This window comes from Drosophila novamexicana, unplaced genomic scaffold (genome assembly GCF_003285875.2).
Source record: "Drosophila novamexicana strain 15010-1031.04,08,12 unplaced genomic scaffold, DnovRS2.1 tig00001429-arrow-arrow-pilon, whole genome shotgun sequence".
Lineage (NCBI taxonomy): Eukaryota > Metazoa > Arthropoda > Insecta > Diptera > Drosophilidae > Drosophila > Drosophila novamexicana.
The window spans coordinates 647,644-668,067 of NW_020824857.1; the positions used below are offsets into that span (position 1 = coordinate 647,644).

The window sequence follows — 20,424 nt, forward strand, 5'->3', positions numbered from 1 at the left end:
ATATAGTGGTATGAGGAGTAAAGTAAAACTAATCAATACTAAGTTTGGTCAAGATATCTTGAAAAACCAAATTGTTTTTTTAAACAACAACATTATTTTCGACCGATCGTTCCTACGACAGCTATATGATATAGTTGTCCGATCTTAATAGGATTTTGCTTATATATGAGGAGTAAAGCAAAACTAATAAATGCCGAGTTTAGTAAAGATATCTTGATAAACAATATGTTTCTTCATGCAAAAACTTAATTTTCGGCCGATTGTTTCTATGATAGCTGTATGATATAGTGGTCCGATATTAATAGGATTATGCATGCATATGAGGAGTATAGTAAAACTAATATATGCCAAGTTTCGTCAAGATATCTTGATAAACAATATGTTTTTTCATACAAAAACTTAATTTTTGACTTATCGTTCCGATGGCAGCTATATGATATAGTGGTCCGATCTTAATATGATTTTGCCTATATATGAGGAGTATAGTAAAACTAATAAATGCTGAGTTTGGTCAAGATATCTAGAAAAACAAAATGTTTTTTCAAACAAAAACTTAATTTGCGACCTATCGTTCCAATTGCAGCTATATGAAATAGTAATCAGATCTTAATATGATTTTGCCGAAATATGAGGAGTAAAGTAAAACTAATAAATGCCGAGTTTGGTCAAGATATCTTGAAAAATAAAATGTTTTTTCATAAAAAAACTTAATTTTCGACCGATCGTTCCTATGGCAGCTATATGATATGGTGGTCCGATATTAATAGGATTATGCATGCATATGAGGAGTATAGTAAAACTAATAAATGCCAAGTTTGGTCGAGATATCTTGATAAACAATATGTTTTTTCATACAAAAACTTAATTTTCGACGGATCGTTTCGATGGCAGCTATATGATATAGTGGTCCGATCTTAATAGGATTTTGCATATCTATGAGGAGCTTAGTGAAACTAATTAATGTCGAGTTTGGTTAAGTTATCTTGAAAAACAAAATGTTTTTTCGAACAAAAGCTTAATTTGCGACCTATCGTTCCTATGACAGCTATATAATAAAGTGGTCCGATCTTAATAGAATTTTGCGTATATCTGAGGAGCTTAGTAAGTCCAATATATGCCGAGTTTAGTAAAGATATCTTGATAAACAAAATGTTTTTCATACAAAAACTTAATTTTCGACCGCTCGTTCCTATGGCAGCTATATGATATAGTGGACCGATATTAATAGGATTTTGCATGCATATGAGGAGTATAGTAAAACAAATAAATGCCGAGTTTGGTCAAGATGTCTTGAAAAACAAAATGTTATTTCAAACAACTTAATTTGCGACCGATTGCTCCTATGTCAGCTATATGGTATAGTGGTCCGATCTGAATAGGATTATATGAGGAGCATAGTAAAATTAATAAATGCCGAGTTTGGTCAAGATATCTTGATAAACAATATGTTTTTTCATACTTTCGACCTATCGTTCCAATGGCAGCTATATGATATAGTGGACCGATATTAATAGGATTTTGCATGCATATGAGGAGTATAGTAAAACAAATAAATGCCGAGTTTGGTCAAGATATCTTGAAAAATAAAATGTTTTTTCAAACAACAACTTAATTTTCGACCGATCGTTCCTATGGCAGCTTGGTAAACAAAATGTTTTTTCATAAAAAACTTTATTTTCGACCGATCGATTCAATGGCAGCTATATGATATAGTGGTCCGATATTAATAGGATTTTGCATGCATATGAGGAGTATAGTAAAACTAATAAATGCCAAGTTTGGTCAAGATATCTTGATAAACAATATGTTTTTTCATACTTTCGACCTATCGTTCCAATGGCAGCTATATGATATAGTGGTCCGATATTAATAGGATTTTGCATGCATATGAGGAGTATAGTAAAACAAATAAATGCCGAGTTTGGTCAAGATATCTTGAAAAATAAAATGTTTTTTCAAACAACAACTTAATTTTCGACCGATCGTTCCTATGGCAGCTATATTATATAGTAGTCCGATCTTAATAGGATTTTGCATATATATGAGGAGCTTAGTAAAACTAATTAATGCCGAGTTTGGTTAAGATATCTTGAAAAACAAAATGTTTTTTCAAACAAAAACTTAATTTGCGACCTATCGTTCCTATGACAGCTATATAATAAAGTGGTCCGATCTTAATAGAATTTTGCATGCATATGAGGAGTATAGTAAAACTAATAAATGCCACGTTTGGTCAAGATATCTTGATAAACAATAAGTTTTTTCATACAAAAACTTAATTTTCGACCTATCGTTCCAATGACAGCTATATGATATAGTGGGCCGATCTTAATATGATTTTTCCTATATATGAAGAGTAAAGTAAAACTAATAAATGACGAGTTTGGTCAAGATATCTTGAAAAACAAAATGTTTTTTTTTATACAAAAACTTAATTTTCGACGGATCGTTCCTATGGCAGCTATATGATATAGTGGTCCGATCTTAATAGGATTTTGCATCTATATGAGGAGTAAATCAGAACTAATAAATGCTGAGTTTGGAAAAGATATCTTAAAAAACAAAATGTTTTTTCAAACAAATTTACTTTTTGACCGATCGTTCCTACGACAGCTATATGATATAGTTGTCCGATCTTAATAGGATTTTGCGAATATGAGGAGCTTAGTAAAACTAATTAATGCCCAGTTTGGTCAAGATATCTTGAAAAACAAAATGTTTTTCATGCAAAAACTTAATTTTCGGCCGATCGTTTCTATGACAGCTATATGATATAGTGGTCCGATATTAATAGGATTATGCATGCATATGAGGAGTATAGTAAAACTAATAAATGCCAAGTTTGGTCAAGATATCTTGAAAAACAAAACGTTTTTTTTTATACAAAAAGTTAATTTTCGACCGACCGTTCCTATGGCAGCTATATGGTATAGTGGTCCGATCTGAATAGGATTATATGAGGAGCATAGTAAAATTAATAAATACCGAGTTTGGTCAAGATATCTTAATAAACAAAATGTTTTTTTTTATACAAAAACTTAATTTTCGACCGATCGTTCCTATGGCAGCTATATGATATAGTGGTATGAGGAGTAAAGTAAAACTAATCAATACTGAGTTTGGTCAAGATATCTTGAAAAACCAAATTGTTTTTTTAAACAACAACATTATTTTCGACCGATCGTTCCTACGACAGCTATATGATATAGTTGTCCGATCTTAATAGGATTTTGCTTATATATGAGGAGCTTAGTGAAACTAATTAATGTCGAGTTTGGTTAAGTTATCTTGAAAAACAAAATGTTTTTCAAACAAAAGCTTAATTTGCGACCTATCGTTCCTATGACAGCTATATAATAAAGTGGTCCGATCTTAATAGAATTTTGCGTATATCTGAGGAGCTTATTAAGTCCAATATATGCCGAGTTTAGTAAGGATATCTTGATAAACAAAATGTTTTTCATACAAAAACTTAATTTTCGACCGCTCGTTCCTATGACAGCTATATGATATAGTGGTCCGATATTAATAGGATTATGCATGCATATGAGGAGTATAGTAAAACTAATAAATGCCAAGTTTGGTCAAGATATCTTGATAAACAATATGTTTTTTCATACAAAAACTTAATTTTCGACCTATCGTTTCAATGACAGCTATATGATATAGTGGTCCGATATTAATAGGATTATGCATGCATATGAGGAGTATAGTAAAACTAATAAATGCCAAGTTTGGTCAAGATATCTTGAAAAACAAAACGTTTTTTTTTATACAAAAAGTTAATTTTCGACCGACCGTTCCTATGGCAGCTATATGGTATAGTGGTCCGATCTGAATAGGATTATATGAGGAGCATAGTAAAATGCCGAGTTTGGTCAAGATATCTTAATAAACAAAATGTTTTTTTTTATACAAAAACTTAATTTTCGACCGATCGTTCCTATGGCAGCTATATGATATAGTGGTATGAGGAGTAAAGTAAAACTAATCAATACTGAGTTTGGTCAAGATATCTTGAAAAACAAAATGTTTTTTCAAACAACATTATTTTCGACCGATCGTTCCTACGACAGCTATATGATATAGTTGTCCGATCTTAATAGGATTTTGCTTATATATGAGGAGTAAAGCAAAACTAATAAATGCCGAGTTTAGTAAAGATATCTTGATAAACAATATGTTTCTTCATGCAAAAACTTAATTTTCGGCCGATTGTTTCTATGATAGCTGTATGATATAGTGGTCCGATATTAATAGGATTATGCATGCATATGAGGAGTATAGTAAAACTAATATATGCCAAGTTTCGTCAAGATATCTTGATAAACAATATGTTTTTTCATACAAAAACTTAATTTTTGACTTATCGTTCCGATGGCAGCTATATGATATAGTGGTCCGATCTTAATATGATTTTGCCTATATATGAGGAGTATAGTAAAACTAATAAATGCTGAGTTTGGTCAAGATATCTAGAAAAACAAAATGTTTTTTCAAACAAAAACTTAATTTGCGACCTATCGTTCCAATTGCAGCTATATGAAATAGTAATCAGATCTTAATATGATTTTGCCGAAATATGAGGAGTAAAGTAAAACTAATAAATGCCGAGTTTGGTCAAGATATCTTGAAAAATAAAATGTTTTTTCATAAAAAAACTTAATTTTCGACCGATCGTTCCTATGGCAGCTATATGATATGGTGGTCCGATATTAATAGGATTATGCATGCATATGAGGAGTATAGTAAAACTAATAAATGCCAAGTTTGGTCGAGATATCTTGATAAACAATATGTTTTTTCATACAAAAACTTAATTTTCGACGGATCGTTTCGATGGCAGCTATGTGATATAGTGGTCCGATCTTAATAGGATTTTGCATATCTATGAGGAGCTTAGTGAAACTAATTAATGTCGAGTTTGGTTAAGTTATCTTGAAAAACAAAATGTTTTTTCAAACAAAAGCTTAATTTGCGACCTATCGTTCCTATGACAGCTATATAATAAAGTGGTCCGATCTTAATAGAATTTTGCGTATATCTGAGGAGCTTAGTAAGTCCAATATATGCCGAGTTTAGTAAAGATATCTTGATAAACAAAATGTTTTTCATACAAAAACTTAATTTTCGACCGCTCGTTCCTATGGCAGCTATATGATATAGTGGACCGATATTAATAGGATTTTGCATGCATATGAGGAGTATAGTAAAACAAATAAATGCCGAGTTTGGTCAAGATGTCTTGAAAAACAAAATGTTATTTCAAACAACTTAATTTGCGACCGATTGCTCCTATGTCAGCTATATGGTATAGTGGTCCGATCTGAATAGGATTATATGAGGAGCATAGTAAAATTAATAAATGCCGAGTTTGGTCAAGATATCTTGATAAACAATATGTTTTTTCATACTTTCGACCTATCGTTCCAATGGCAGCTATATGATATAGTGGACCGATATTAATAGGATTGTGCATGCATATGAGGAGTATAGTAAAACAAATAAATGCCGAGTTTGGTCAAGATATCTTGAAAAATAAAAGGTTTTTTCAAACAACAACTTAATTTTCGACCGATCGTTCCTATGGCAGCTTGGTAAACAAAATGTTTTTTCATAAAAAACTTTATTTTCGACCGATCGATTCAATGGCAGCTATATGATATAGTGGTCCGATATTAATAGGATTTTGCATGCATATGAGGAGTATAGTAAAACAAATAAATGCCGAGTTTGGTCAAGATATCTTGAAAAATAAAATGTTTTTTCAAACAACAACTTAATTTTCGACCGATCGTTCCTATGGCAGCTTGGTAAACAAAATGTTTTTTCATAAAAAACTTTATTTTCGACCGATCGATTCAATGGCAGCTATATGATATAGTGGTCCGATATTAATAGGATTTTGCATGCATATGAGGAGTATAGTAAAACTAATAAATGCCAAGTTTGGTCAAGATATCTTGATAAACAATATGTTTTTTCATACTTTCGACCTATCGTTCCAATGGCAGCTATATGATATAGTGGTCCGATATTAATAGGATTTTGCATGCATATGAGGAGTATAGTAAAACAAATAAATGCCGAGTTTGGTCAAGATATCTTGAAAAATAAAATGTTTTTTCAAACAACAACTTAATTTTCGACCGATCGTTCCTATGGCAGCTATATTATATAGTAGTCCGATCCTAATAGGATTTTGCATATATATGAGGAGCTTAGTAAAACTAATTAATGCCGAGTTTGGTTAAGATATCTTGAAAAACAAAATGTTTTTTCAAACAAAAACTTAATTTGCGACCTATCGTTCCTATGACAGCTATATAATAAAGTGGTCCGATCTTAATAGAATTTTGCGTATATCTGTGGAGCTTAGTAAATCCAATATATGCCGAGTTTAGTAAAGATATCTTGATAAACAAAATGTTTTTCATACAAAAACTTAATTTTCGACCGCTCGTTCCTATGGCAGCTATATTATATAGTGGACCGATATTAATAGGATTTTGCATGCATATGAGGAGTATAGTAAAACAAATAAATGCCGAGTTTGGTCAAGATATCTAGAAAAATAAAATGTTTTTTCAAACAAAAATTTAATTTGCGACCGATCGTTCCTATGGCAGCTATATGATATAGTGGATATAGGATTATGCATGCATATGAGGAGTATAATAAAACTAATAAATGCCAAGTTTGGTCAAGATATCTAGAAAAACAAAATGTTTTTTCAAACAAAAACTTAATTTGCGACCTATCGTTCCAATTGCAGCTATATGATATAGTAATCCGATCTTAATATGATTTTGCCTTTAAATGAGGAGTAAAGTAAAACTAATTATTGACGAGCTTGGTCAAGATATCTTGAAAAACAAAATGTTTTTTTATACTAAAACTTAATTTTCGACCGATCGTTCCTATGGCAGCTATATGATAAAGTGGACTGATCTGCATATGAGGAGTAAAGTAAAACTAATAAATGCCGAGTTTGGTCAAGATATCTTGAAAAATAAAATGTTTTTTTATAAAAAAACTTAATTTTCGACCGATCGTTCCTATGGCAGCTATAAGATATAGTGGTCCGATATTAATAGGATTTTGCATGCATATGAGGAGTATAGTAAAACAAATAAATGCCAAGTTTGGTCAAGATATCTTGAAAAACAAAACGTTTTTTTTTATACAAAAAGTTAATTTTCGACCGACCGTTCCTATTGCAGCTATATTATATAGTAGTCCGTTCTTAATAGGATTTTGCATAACATGAGTAGCTTAGTAAAACTAATTAATGCCGAGTTTGGTTAAGATATCTTGAAAAACAAAATGTTTTTCAAACAAAAACTTAATTTGCGACCTATCGTTCCTATGACAGCTATATAATAAAGTGGTCCGATCTTAATAGAATTTTGCGTAAATCTGAGGAGCTTAGTAAATCCAATATATGCCGAGTTTAGTAAAGATATCTTGATAAACAAAATGTTTTTCATACAAAAACTTAATTTTCGACCGATCGTTCCTATGGCAGCTATATGATATAGGGGACCGATATTAATAGGATTTTGCATGCCGATCTGAATAGGATTATATGAGGAGCATAGTAAAATTAATAAATGCAGAGTTTGGTTAAGATATCTTGGTAAACAAAATGTTTTTTCATAAAAAAACTTAATTTTCGACCGATCGTTTCAATGGCAGCTATATGATATAGTGGTCCGATATTAATAGGATTGCATGCACATGAGGAGTATAGTAAAACTAATAAATGCCAAGTTTGGTCAAGATATCTTGATAAACAATATGTTTTTTCATACGAAAACTTATTTTCGACCGATCGTTCATTCATACGGACGGCCGAATGGACGGGCGGACGGACAGATAGACAGACGGACATGGCTCTATCGACTCGGCTGTTGATGCTAATCAAGAATATATATACTTTACGGGGTCGGAGATGTCACCTTCTATGCATTACACATTTCACAACAAAATTATAATACCCTCTGCAAGGGTATAAATACGAATAAATTCGTTTAACGTTCTATGACTTCATTAAAATGTGTAGCTATTAAATGAATTTAATTATTGTAACATTTTTTTTTTGTTGTTGCATACATATTTTTTGGTATATGATGATAGTAAAATGTAAAAAATTTTTTTTTTTATTTTAAGAATTGTTTAAAATATATTGATATAAAAATTGAAAAAATTGTGATTATCAAAAATAAAAATGTGAGAATATAAAAATTGAAAAGTACAAAAATTTGATATAACAATAATTTGTTTTCTTTTTTTTTTAATTGTTTTGTTATTTCAGATTTCATAATCCTTGCTCTTTTATATGCTAATTCTAATCTATTTTTAGATTCCTCAGCATAGTCTTCTAGTGGTTCTATTTAATTTATGCGATTAAAAAGTTTGAGTATGTTTGAGTTTTTGCTAAAAATTAGATCGTATGGACGTATGGAATTGTATTGTAACAATAAACGAAGTATTGAAGCCAATTGTCCCAATCAGTTTTACTGATGTAGGAACGTATGTAGGAACGTATGTCCTCATTAAACGCTCTGTGGCTTCTTTCAACAGTACCAACTGTTTGGTGATGGTGTGCTGTTTATGTTATATGATCTATTTTTAGGTATTTACATATGTCCCTTTTTATTTAATTCTTATATTCGGTACCCATATCCGTTATGAACGTCTTCATTGGACCGTACTTCAGAATAAAAGATTCGAATATTGCTTTAGAAACAGTTTATGTATGTTTTATTTTTATGTTTTCCAATGTTGATAGGATTTTGTATATATATGAGCATTATAGTTAAACTTATAAATGCCGAGATTGCTAAAGCTATCGTGAAAAACAAAAATTGTTTCCATACAACTTAATTTGGACAGAGGTGGCGACAAGTGATTTTTTTTTTTTTTTTTTGCTAGTGTGACTGTTGAGTTGAGTCGACAGCAAGTAATGCGGTCAGTTGCGAGTTCGAAGCCTGCCAAAGGAACTTTTGTTTTAATATATTTGGTGTTGGAAAGGGGGGTTCAGGGAGGGGTTCGGGAGCTCCCGAGTAGAACCTCTTACTTATCACATTTGGCATTTAGGACATCTACGTATGTACGCTTTTATATGCCAGATTCAAATTTCAAATTTTTCCAATAGCAGTGTCTTAATTTTCGCTTGCGTTTTTGTTTTGCCAGTATTACCTCCGTGATGCATATGCTAAATCTTTGCGAAAGTCTGGGTATTATAATAGCGTAGGGTGCATTAGCTTTTAATACCCTGTACCCATTGAAAATGCGTAATGTTTTTGTGCAAATTTATGAAATAGAAGTAAGGCAGAAGGAAGTATCTCCGGCCACATAAAGATTACAAGTTCTTGATCAGCATCTAGCCGTGTCCGTCTGTCTGTCCGTCTGTCCGTATGTATTAACAGAGAGCTCTCAGTTGAGAGTGATTGACGTGTTTTACTTGTGCTCCAAGATTTTTATATATTTTTGCGCTTTTATCCTGCTTTTTATTTCAAAATTTTGCATTTTTCGGTGCTTTATTTGAAAAGCTTTAATAAACTGTGCAAAGTGTTATCTGTTGTGCAGCGTAAGTCTGTTAATTATTACATTTTATAAAGCGCGGCATCAGTTCCGTGTTGTTGTTATTGCCTGTTTTGATTCTTTTGCTTTGGTGCTCCCCTGTGCATACACTTGTTTGTGCGTGTGTTCGCTGCATACTTTCTGCTTGTGCATCGCGCTCTCGCAAACTTTTTCTATTGCTTTTCGCTCCAAACAATTTGTTTGTGTATTTACTTGCTCTATCTTGTGCACCGTTTTCGTTTTGCTCTGTGCTCTCGCAATTTGCATACGCATTAAATAATTATGTTGTGCTGTAAGAAACCGTGCACGTTCAAGCAGGCTGATGATTCTGCACTGCCGCACTTTGTTAATTGCTGGCTGTGTGAGAATATGATGCATGCTAAATGTGCAGGTCTCACTGGGCGTGATTGCGACAAGATCGCTGCTATTGCCAAGAAGGGCTGTGGTGGCTTGCGTTGGTCGTGCCCAGAATGCATCGAAAAGCAAATTGATTTCTCTAGAATGTATAATTCTGTGAGAAGTCAATTCTTAAAATTAAATAATGTGGCTAAGCAGCTCTCGAGTAATTTTGACTCGAGTTTCGAGTTGCTTGGCAAATATAAATTTGAGTCCCCAACCAATCGCCGGTTGGAGCATCAACTTTTGCAATTGCCCTCTACGTCTGTTCAGACACCTAGGACTTTCTTGTCCCTTCCTAGCAACTTGGAGGTATCTCCAATGTTGTCTTTATCGCCTTCTCCAAGCGACTGTCCAATTACCCCTGTTTCAACCCCTGTACTAGTCCCAGTAGAGCCCGTACCTGATCCCGTCCCAATTAATCAAACTGCCTCAGCCCCATCAGCTCCTGGCCGCAAAGGTAGACCTGCGCGCAATCTTGCCCAGATTGTTAAAAACAATCATTGTGCCTCGTTAGCTCCCCCAACTCCTGTATTACCTACAGTCCCATCAGCACCTACTTTAACGGCAGTTGCCCCTCGTAGGCAAGTTTTTGTGTCTCGACTTTCGGCGGACACCACTTCTGAGTCATTGGCAGCCTATATTGCTAGCAAATCTTCTGCTAGCGTGTCAATAACCAAATTTAATTTCTCCACCCCTCGTGAAATATCATCATTCAAAATAAATGTTTCACATGATATGTTCCCAATCACATGTGATCCCAAATTTTGGCCTCCACACGTGATTGTTCACGAGTTCCAACCTAAAAAGTGTAACCAGCCTGTCACCCTTCCAGTCCCTTCAATACAGGGTACCATTTCTGCCCCGGAAAACTAACTTTATCTTCTGAACAAATCTTTATTCATTATCAGAATGTCAGAGGTCTCATGTCAAAGCTTAAAAAATTTCATGGCCAGCACTTCCTTCGAATCGGATATAATAGCATTTTCAGAAACATGGTTGAACTCAACCATATCTGATTTTGAGATTTTATCAAATAACTTTATTTTGTATAGAAATGATCGGCCGACTCGAGGTGGTGGGGTGTTAATTGCCGTTTAAGCCACTCTCCAGTCTGAACTTTTCTGTTTTATTACGCTTACTGACGCTGAGATTGTCTCAGTTAAGGTGTCTTTTCCTACACGGAATGTCTATGTAACATGCTCTTATGTCCCACCTTCTTCTGATATTCAAGTTTATATGAAACATATTACTTGTATTAAAGAAGTTTCTTCACACGTGCGTGATAATGACCTATTAATGGTGTTGGGTGATTTTAATTTGCCCAACATCTCTTGGTCATTATTTACTGCCAAAAATTATCTAGTGCCCTCAGCACAACACGATTTTATAGACTGCATGCTTGATCTTTCGTTGTTTCAAATCAATTCAATTTCTAATCATTTGATTAGAACACTTGACCTTGTATTTGTTAACGACTACCTTATTTCTAATGTGTCTAGGTCCCCTCCTTTATCTCTTCCTGAGGATGTCTATCATCCAACTTTAGAGATTGCAATGCTAAATTGTAATCCTTTCATTTCGTGCTCATCAGCCAATAAGCCCCGCTATTGCTTTCGCAAAGGAAATTATTCTTTGCTGAATCAGCTTATTTATTCAACCGATTGGTTTTTCTTATATGACTCAGTTGATATGAATACAGCCCTTAATTTTTTTTACATCACCCTAATCTCCCTCTTAGATGTGTGTATTCCTAAGTCAATTCCTTCGACTACTTTTTCAAAACCACCCTGGTTTACTACCAGATTATCACATCTAAAAAATGTAAAATCTAAATATTTTAAAAGTTTAAAAAGTCTGGTTCGTGTACAGACTTGGCTAAATATTCCATAGCCAAGTCGAACTTCTTTCTTAATAAATCTCAATGCTACACTGACTTCAGTAAGGCGTTTAACTCTGTGCCCCATGACATTTTGCTTTTTAAACTTGACCGAATAGGTTTCCCCCTGTCTCTTCTGCTTTGGATTAATTTTTATTTAAAAGGTAGGACCCAAAGAGTAATGCTGAAGCTGACTACCTCTAAACGGGTTCACGTTACTTCTGGTGTTCCTCAAGGTAGTCATCTTGGACCTTTACTCTTTACTCTTTTTATAAATGATCTCCCCTCTGTTATATCACATGCCCGTGTACTCATGTATGCGGACGATGTCAAACTTTTTCTATCATACACTAATTCCCTACATCATTCTCGTCTACAAGACGATTTGAACGCTATGCAACTATGTTGTTCGGCCAATCAATTGCATCTAAATTGTTCAAAGTGTATGTTTATGACTTTTAATCGTACTACGCCTTATCTTGTCAGTTATACAATCAACAATATCCCTTTGCAACGTATACTAACAGTTAAGGATCTAGGCGTAATTTTTGATTCTAAACTCTGTTTCAATCTTCACATAGATACCATCGTTAATGAGGCAAAAGGTGTACTTGGATTCATTAAACGATGGTCTAAAGACCTTTTATAACAAAACTTCTGTACATCCCTCTTGTTCGCCCTATCCTTGAATACTGCTCTTGCATCTGGTCTCCACAGTATAACAATAGCCAGGATCGTATTGAATCTGTTCAGAAGCAATTTCTGCTTTTTGCCTTACGAGGTTTAAATTGGGACCCTAATCTTCGGCTGCCATCCTACTCCAGCAGACTGCTTCTTCTCAACCTTCCGTCTTTAACCAACCGAAAAACAATTCTCGGTGTTGTCTCTTCTGTTCCGGCTAGACCAACCCTTTTTACTATCTATCTACGTGCACAACAGACTACGCTATGCACAATCCTTTTCGCGTGCTATGTAAAAATTATAATAGTTTGCATCACGTTTTCTCTACCGAACTGTCTCTACCCCTAATAAAATCTTTGCTTTCAGGATACCTTCGGGAAGTCGCTGACCATTCCCAGCTATGAAAAGGGGCATAGCTTGCCGGACTGGCAAATAAAACACCTCCATCGGTCGATGATGCTATTTAGAAAATTGTATCCTTTAACTAGGCTTTTAGCATAAAATTTTATCGTATAATCTATTGAATAATGAGGAAGACACTCGTTTTGTCGACCATTAATAAATAAATACAATAAATAAAATAAAATACAAATAACGCCAGGTAATCAGAGCCTATAAGAGCTAGAGAATTGAAATTTTAGCTGTAGGTTCTCCTAGTTCCTGCGCAGACTTTGCCCGTTTTCAAGCAATCGATAAAAATCGATTGATAAAATAATAAGAGCTTAAGTTACCAATTTGATATGTTGCCTCTAGAACAGTATATATAAATATCAAGTATCTTTCATTTTATATCTATCGCCACCTCCACGATACCACCGAACAGCTATAAATCAAGTTAATAACCCAAATTGTATTGCCCTCCTATTTAAGCTTAAATTTTATTGCAATTGTCATTTTGATAACAAGATCGGTTAACAAACACAAGTGAAAATGTGCTTTGGCTGCCCACCCCACTTGTTTGCGGCAGCCAGCGCAAATTCCAGGAATTTCATGCGTGTCTGCTTCGAGCTCTACCTCTAGGCAAAATATATGTTTCTGTCGAATGCGTTTGTAATCCTTAATGCTTATATCGGGAGAACGAGTTTGGGTAGAAGGTATCTCCTAGTTGACCACTCGCGCATAGAGCAATCATTATTTTCTTTTTAAGAGATGGGAACTGTGAACTTATGGCGTACTCTCGCATTTATAATTACCATTTAATCTATATCTACAATTTTTCTGTTTATTTACCAGGTCAAAAGTTCATAGTCAAGATTTTTAAATTGGTAAAGTACTTGCACGATCGGCTTGTTGCTGCACAAGAAAATCTTCTGGTTATCAAGGAAAGTATTAGAGCTTGGGGTAAGGTGCCACTGTTTCAGCGAAAAGATCTTAACCCGCAGCTAATGCTTCACACGGATCCGCGAGATGTTATACTAATGGAGCGCGCTGAAAAAGCTGCGGTTACTCAACGGCTTATTGACCTTCTTATGTATGTGAACTTGAAACTCTTTTTTGATATTCCTCGACGGTATACGCTGCCTTCTGGAGAGGGAGGGGAAGAAGAAGATGATGGTGATGACATTTGGCCACCAGTTTTAAGCCTTTCTGCCATATCGAAAGTAGTCAAGTCCAAAAAGAAAAATGAAAAACATAAAAATGAAAAGCAAGAGGATAGAGAAGAAGAAGAACGTTCTGGAAGCGAAGAAGAAACTATAACGCCATTTCACAGGTTCGAGTTGCTCAAAGGCATTACTGAAGAAGAGCGGAACCTCTTTCGAGAGTATGAGAAATATGTAGACACTATTATTGCTCAATGCCTGCTAGATAGTGTTATAACGAGCGTTACATATCTGCGGTTGGAGGTTGAAAATCGTTATGAAAATAATGCACCCATATTTGAAATATTCATGGAGCTACAAGAGCCAATCGTTGTATATTTTCTAAATCTTGATCCAAATTCAAAGACAGGTTTTGTATTCTTTGCGGAAACTCTGCTGGATGATGTTTACGAAACAATGAATTTGTTATATCGCGTAGCTCAAGATCCACCAGAAATCACCGAAGAGGACGCATTACGTTTTATGGGTAAGCACGTCGCCTTCAACAAGCGTTATTATGGTTAATAATAAATATAATTTGTTTTAATTTAATGAGGAATAACACAGACCGTTCTCTCTTATTTGCATTTGATTTCCATTGGCGAGTATGTTAAGAGATTTGCATAAGATTTATGTATATTAGAAATAGATGAACCTAACAGCTACAAAATTAAATGCTACAAAGGAATGTCAATGAAAAGAAGAAGACAAATTATTTCAAATGTATTCGTTCCCTTACAACATTTTTAATAATATTATTATTTTACCCTGAAACTATTGAAAACGAGTAAAAAGTGTACAATGTTTTTGTGCAAATGTATGTAACAGGCACAAGGAAGCATCTCCGACCCCATTAAGTGTATATATTCTTGATCAGCATCAATGTTCGAGTCGATCTAGCCATGTCCGTCTGTCTGTCCGTATGTTCGTCCGTCCGTCCGTCCGTATGTTGAAATTTTAGCTATAGAAAAGTATATATATATCAAGTATCTTTTATATTATACTTATTGCCACCTCTCCGCTACCACTACAGAGCTATAAGTCAAGTTAGTAACCGAACTTGTATTTAAGTCACAATTTTAATGCAATTGACTTTTAAAGAACACACAAATATTCTATAGTACAATAATAACGGATTAAAAAAAAAAAACAAAGTTATGCTTCACTGCGCAATTGGATGGGGTGCACATTCGAAGAATTACTCTATACACATTTATGTGCGTCTGCTGCGAATCACATATACCAACAGCATTGCAATTGCGATTCCTTTCTGTACTGCTATTGTAATCCGATTTTTTTTTTATATTCCGCAATATCCGCCCTTTTTTCTTACAAGAAAAGTGATTGCAATTATTTTTCTCCATATATATATATACTAGCGGGTATAGTCCGGCCTTGCCCGTGGCAAATAAATAACTTTCATTCAAACGTTTTCCTCCAATTTACCACTATTGCGGGTGGAATTTTCTAAATCTTTAAAATACGTATTCATTAGGGTTTTATGTATAGCTTTAAAAAAAATTTTGAAGCAAATCGGAAAAAAATTCAATCACCAAAGAAGTCTTTTAATTGCACTTTTTACCGAGGATGCTTTGATTCTGCGAAAAAACACTCGGCATACAGTGTTTTGGGCCAATGGTGGCTCGACAGGACGCCTTGGAGAATGAACTTGGGAAACCTAACCGTGGACCCAAGACCTGGCACTTGCGACACTTGTCCTTGCTGGTGGTGGGCCAGGCGATTTGGGCAGTATTTGTTCACCATTTGTTAATCGAGGATTCTAATCTCTACTGGGGGTTGGATTAATGAAAAATTGGAGACTAGGTTCTACTGGCAGACTAGGTCTTCATGTTGGAAATCTCGCGTTGGAGTTTGCCATTTGTTTAATTTTTCTTCCAGATGTTAATTTTTCCAACGGAGGAAGAACTGTTGTTGCAAAGCCGTCAATCGCTACCAGCGGTTGATGATGTACGTGGCTTTTTCCTTTATCTCTGGCTCTGCGACTGAAAGTAGAGGACACCCTACAGGGAAATGTCCGGGAGTCAGAGCCAAGAGATCAGTATGATCTTCCGAAGTTGGAGAAATCGGTCTCGAATTCAGACATGCTTCAACCTTGGATAGGAGCGTGGAGAGGTTTTCCAACATGTATTTAAAGGACGTTATGGACTTAGAAGGATTGAAGGGCGAGGCCATTCTGAGACTATAAGTGGATTTCCACAAAATCGCGTGACAGAACTTTGGCCTCTCCAACGAAAGTCTTGCCGTTGCCAGAATGCATTCGACCTGGGCACCCATGTCGTGCCACAAATCTCGCAAATGACCGCTAGGAAATTTTCCGTGGTTAGGTCAGATGTAGCCTCTAGACGGATGGTTTTGGTGCTGAAGCACACGAAGACGCACACGTGGCCTTTTGTAATAATTCAGGCACAGCCGGCTCTTGTGTGAGTGAATGACCGAGAGAATGTGACTCTCTCCACATGTAAGTCGCCCATGAGATGCAGAAGTGCACAAATCCAGTCGTGGCAAGCATACCGCCTTGAAGGAAGCGACCCACGTTTTTGCTGTTTTATAAGCGAAAATGTATCTCAGTCCGCATGTAAACAGCAGCGTCACAAAATTGAATATTCCCCTGAGGGCGGAATTTGACCCATTTATAATTGCACTAAAGTCCGCATATTCTTAGAGGAATAACTGCCTATCCCAGGTGTTCGAGCCAGATCTCTTATATAAATATTTTTGCCTGAACCATGACTGGACCCAGCCATCATGCAGTATCGAATAGTTTGTCAATCTGTGGGAGGACCTAACATTTAGAGACGGACTGCTTGGTTATCATCTCGGATAGAGAACTAGAACTCATCGGCGACAGCTTTCCATCTGATCCATCTTAGCAAGTCCTTTTCATTGGATGTGACAGATGGTGCAGCATGGTGTGGAAGATAAAAGTTATCCGACCCACTGCTTGGATGGACTTGATGCATATGACTTAAGTCCAGATATTCCTGGATCACCGCGTCGTACTGCTCTTTAAGGTAGGCATTTTTTGACAAACGATTCTTGGTTCGAAGGAATTGAGCTAGTAGTAATCTCAGAATCCGGTTCAATGGCAACCATTTCAATCATGCAGTCCAAGTACGACTACTGTTACTCGGTATATAAACTTAGCGAGCAAATCGCCCAAAATAAGCCGCCCGCTAAGTCCGCCATTCCGACATATGTTCCCACTTACCTCCTTGCCACACAGAAATCTTCAGCGGAGATTACATACGTTGGCCCACATTTAGATACCTCTTTACAGCAATGTATATAAAGAATCCTAGGTTATCGAGGCCTCACCGAAAATGAGGATCCCATATATTTTAAATTGTATCCATATCCAATGGACGTAGCAAACTTCGTAAATTCCGAAATGCGAGATTTTCTCAAAGATGGATTAATCAGACCATCAACGTCACCATACAACAACCCCGTAGGGGTCGTTGACAAAAAAGGAACTGATGAAGATGATGAACGCTTTCATTAAATTCTACTCGCGGAAAAACATAGAGAAAAAACAGCTTCACACAGAAATCTTCAGTGAGATTACATACGTTGGCCCACATTTCGAGACCTCTTTACCGCAATTTACATAAATAATCCTAGGTTATCCGAGGTCGAGAAATTATTCCATCTCAACGCGAGAACCAGCGGTGAGGCTCAGGCGATTGTATCGAAGTCACCTTTGATAAACGATGGCTTCCGATCAGCCTGGGCCAATCTGACTGATCGTTTTGAGAACAAGACATTGTTAGTCAACAGCCAGCTCAAGGCTCTTTTTCAACCTGCAGCCAACCTCCCAAGATTCTGGAACGGCAATAAAGGATCTTTAGAGCACCATTCAGGGTTGCTTAACAGCTCTGGAGTTATCCGAGATTAATATCGAAAACTGGGACTGTATCCTCGTGTTTCAATTACCTTTCAAGCTATCCAAATTAACACTCTCCTTATGTGAACAGTTAATCTCGAAAAAGAATAACATCTCACCTTGGCGAATGCCTTTTTCTTAGAATGCTATCGCACTCTAGATGCGATTGAAGGGCTTAAGCCAAGCGTAAAGACTCCAGCGCTGTCAAGAATTGTTCGCACAGAATCTCCTACCACAAAAAGGCTTAACTCATTAGAGAATAAGGTCGCTAACAAGCCGCAAACCTGCAAATTTTGCTCCAGTGAGAATCACCCTATCCGTCTGTGCCATCAATTTCTCCAAACTCACATCAGCGAACATGGAGCTTACATCAAACAGCAAAACCTATCTTTGAACTGTCTGGCTAGGGTTCATCAGTTAAGGGATTGCACAAGTGCTCACAATTGTTTTTTTGTGCAAGGGTCGTCACAATACGCCCCTGCAACGTAGTGACACTACACAATTGGCCCCTGCGGTAGTCGCCACAAGCAACAGCTCCAATCCAATCAATCCATATAGTCCACTCCATCCCAACAAACGAATGTTCACAATTATGTTGCAATTAACACCCACGGTGTTCTTCTAAGCACGGCCAGAGTGCTTCTCGACACCGGAACACCAGTGGCGCAGAAGGAGCGTGCACAGCCGTGCTACGCTCCAAGACAACTCAAATGTCTCGAGACTTAATCATCTTAAAGGCTAACCCCCAATTCAACTGTATAACTCCAGTCAGATCCATCAGAGCAGATATAAAGGACCCGTTCAGCAACGTCGTTTTGGCCGACAACAACTGGTTCCGCCCAGCTCCAGTACCATTGGTACTTGGCGCCGACTTCTACCCTCACATAATCTTACCGGATATCCACCCGCGCCAAGGAGGAATTAAAGAATCAAGGAATATCCAATCACCAAATGGTATGTCTGTGTCTTCGTGTGGTTCAGCACGAAGGTAATTCATCAAGAAGCTACCACCGACTTAATCACGGAAAGATTCCTGGCTGCTTTTTTACGGTTCATAGAAAGACGTGGCCTTTCCCAGCAGATGTATTCAGATAATGGAAAACAGCCATTAAAACTTGTGTTGGCATTGCAACCCTCCATAAATCCACCTCATCCTCAAAATATACATTTGAGGAGTTCACGACTCTCCTCTCCAAGATTGAAGCCTGCCTTAACTCCAGGTCAATCTCTCCAATGTCGGAAGATCCGACTGATTTATTGGCTCGAAGTCCAGGGCACTTCCTAGTTGTCGGTCCTCTACTGTCAATTAACGAGCCAGTAATCAAAGAACACGCTATTTCTTATTAACCGCTGGCAGCGACTCAAAGCGCTCCACCAGCAATTCTGCTTCCGATGGAAAAACGAGTATTTAAAAGGGCTCCATAAGCGAAACAAATGGCAGTCCCCTACAAGGGACCTCCAAGTCGGTGATATGGTGATTGTTAAGGAAGATAACCAACCAATAAATGAATAGCGCCTTGGTCGAGTCCAGCTGGCTTGCCCAGACACAGATGAAAAGGTCCGCGTATTGGACGTGCTTACCGCTCGTAGTGTCATCTGAAGGCCAATAGCAAAATTGGTCCTCCTCCCTACTGAGGCGAATAATACCACGAACTAATCCTCTTTAAAAAAGGAAACATCACATATTAACACCTCTCTCCTACATATTATTCTCCAGTTCACTCCCCTGTAGAGAACCAGCATGGCACCGTCAACGAAGGGATCCAACCAACGCCAAGGAACGGACTCCTTTAGATGCCGGGTATGTAGAGGCATCCATGCGCTACGCAAGTGCCAGCGTTTTATGAGCCTTACGACCGAGAAGCGCCTCTGAGCCGTTCTAATAAACAAGTACTGTTCCAACTGCCTGGCTCATCAGCACTCAGGCCAGTCATGTCGCAGTGGAGCCAAGTGCAGAATTTGCAATAAACATCACCACACCCTACTCCACATGCGTGAAGGTTGTTCTAACTCCAGTCCAATCTCTCTCAACGGAGTGTATATGTGCATGCACACTGGCTTTTCTTGGCATGCTTTTGATGCAGGCTCCGTTCCACTGCAGTTGCAGCAATTGCCCATCCAATTCGAATTTTTCCAATTTTAAGAAGCTGTTCTGCTTTGGGTAGAACAACTTTTGCCATTTGTGTTCCTCGGTATGCTCGGTATGGCTTCTACGGGAATGTCCCTGTTGATTTTGGCAAACTGCATCCAAAACATCGGTAGGTGAGCACCACTCGGGAATATGTTTGACCTCCAGCATAACCTACAGCATGACCTCCAGCATGACCTTTTCAGAGATTGTTTTTACCCGCGCGAGCTCTCCCATCTTCTCTTGCACAGCCTTGAGTAATTTCACT

At 36.7% G+C, this 20,424-nt stretch overlaps 1 protein-coding gene across 1 annotated transcript in view; it reads left to right on the forward strand.

Annotated features, from left to right (window-relative positions):
* The window catches only part of LOC115767635 (dynein beta chain, ciliary-like), a 600,196-nt gene that overhangs the window by 271,258 nt on the left and 308,514 nt on the right, over positions 1-20,424 (forward strand). The window contains exon 10 of the mRNA XM_030711924.1: positions 13,778-14,611. Within this exon, the coding sequence (XP_030567784.1) occupies positions 13,778-14,611 (834 nt within the window). The remainder of the gene's footprint in view (positions 1-13,777; positions 14,612-20,424) is intronic.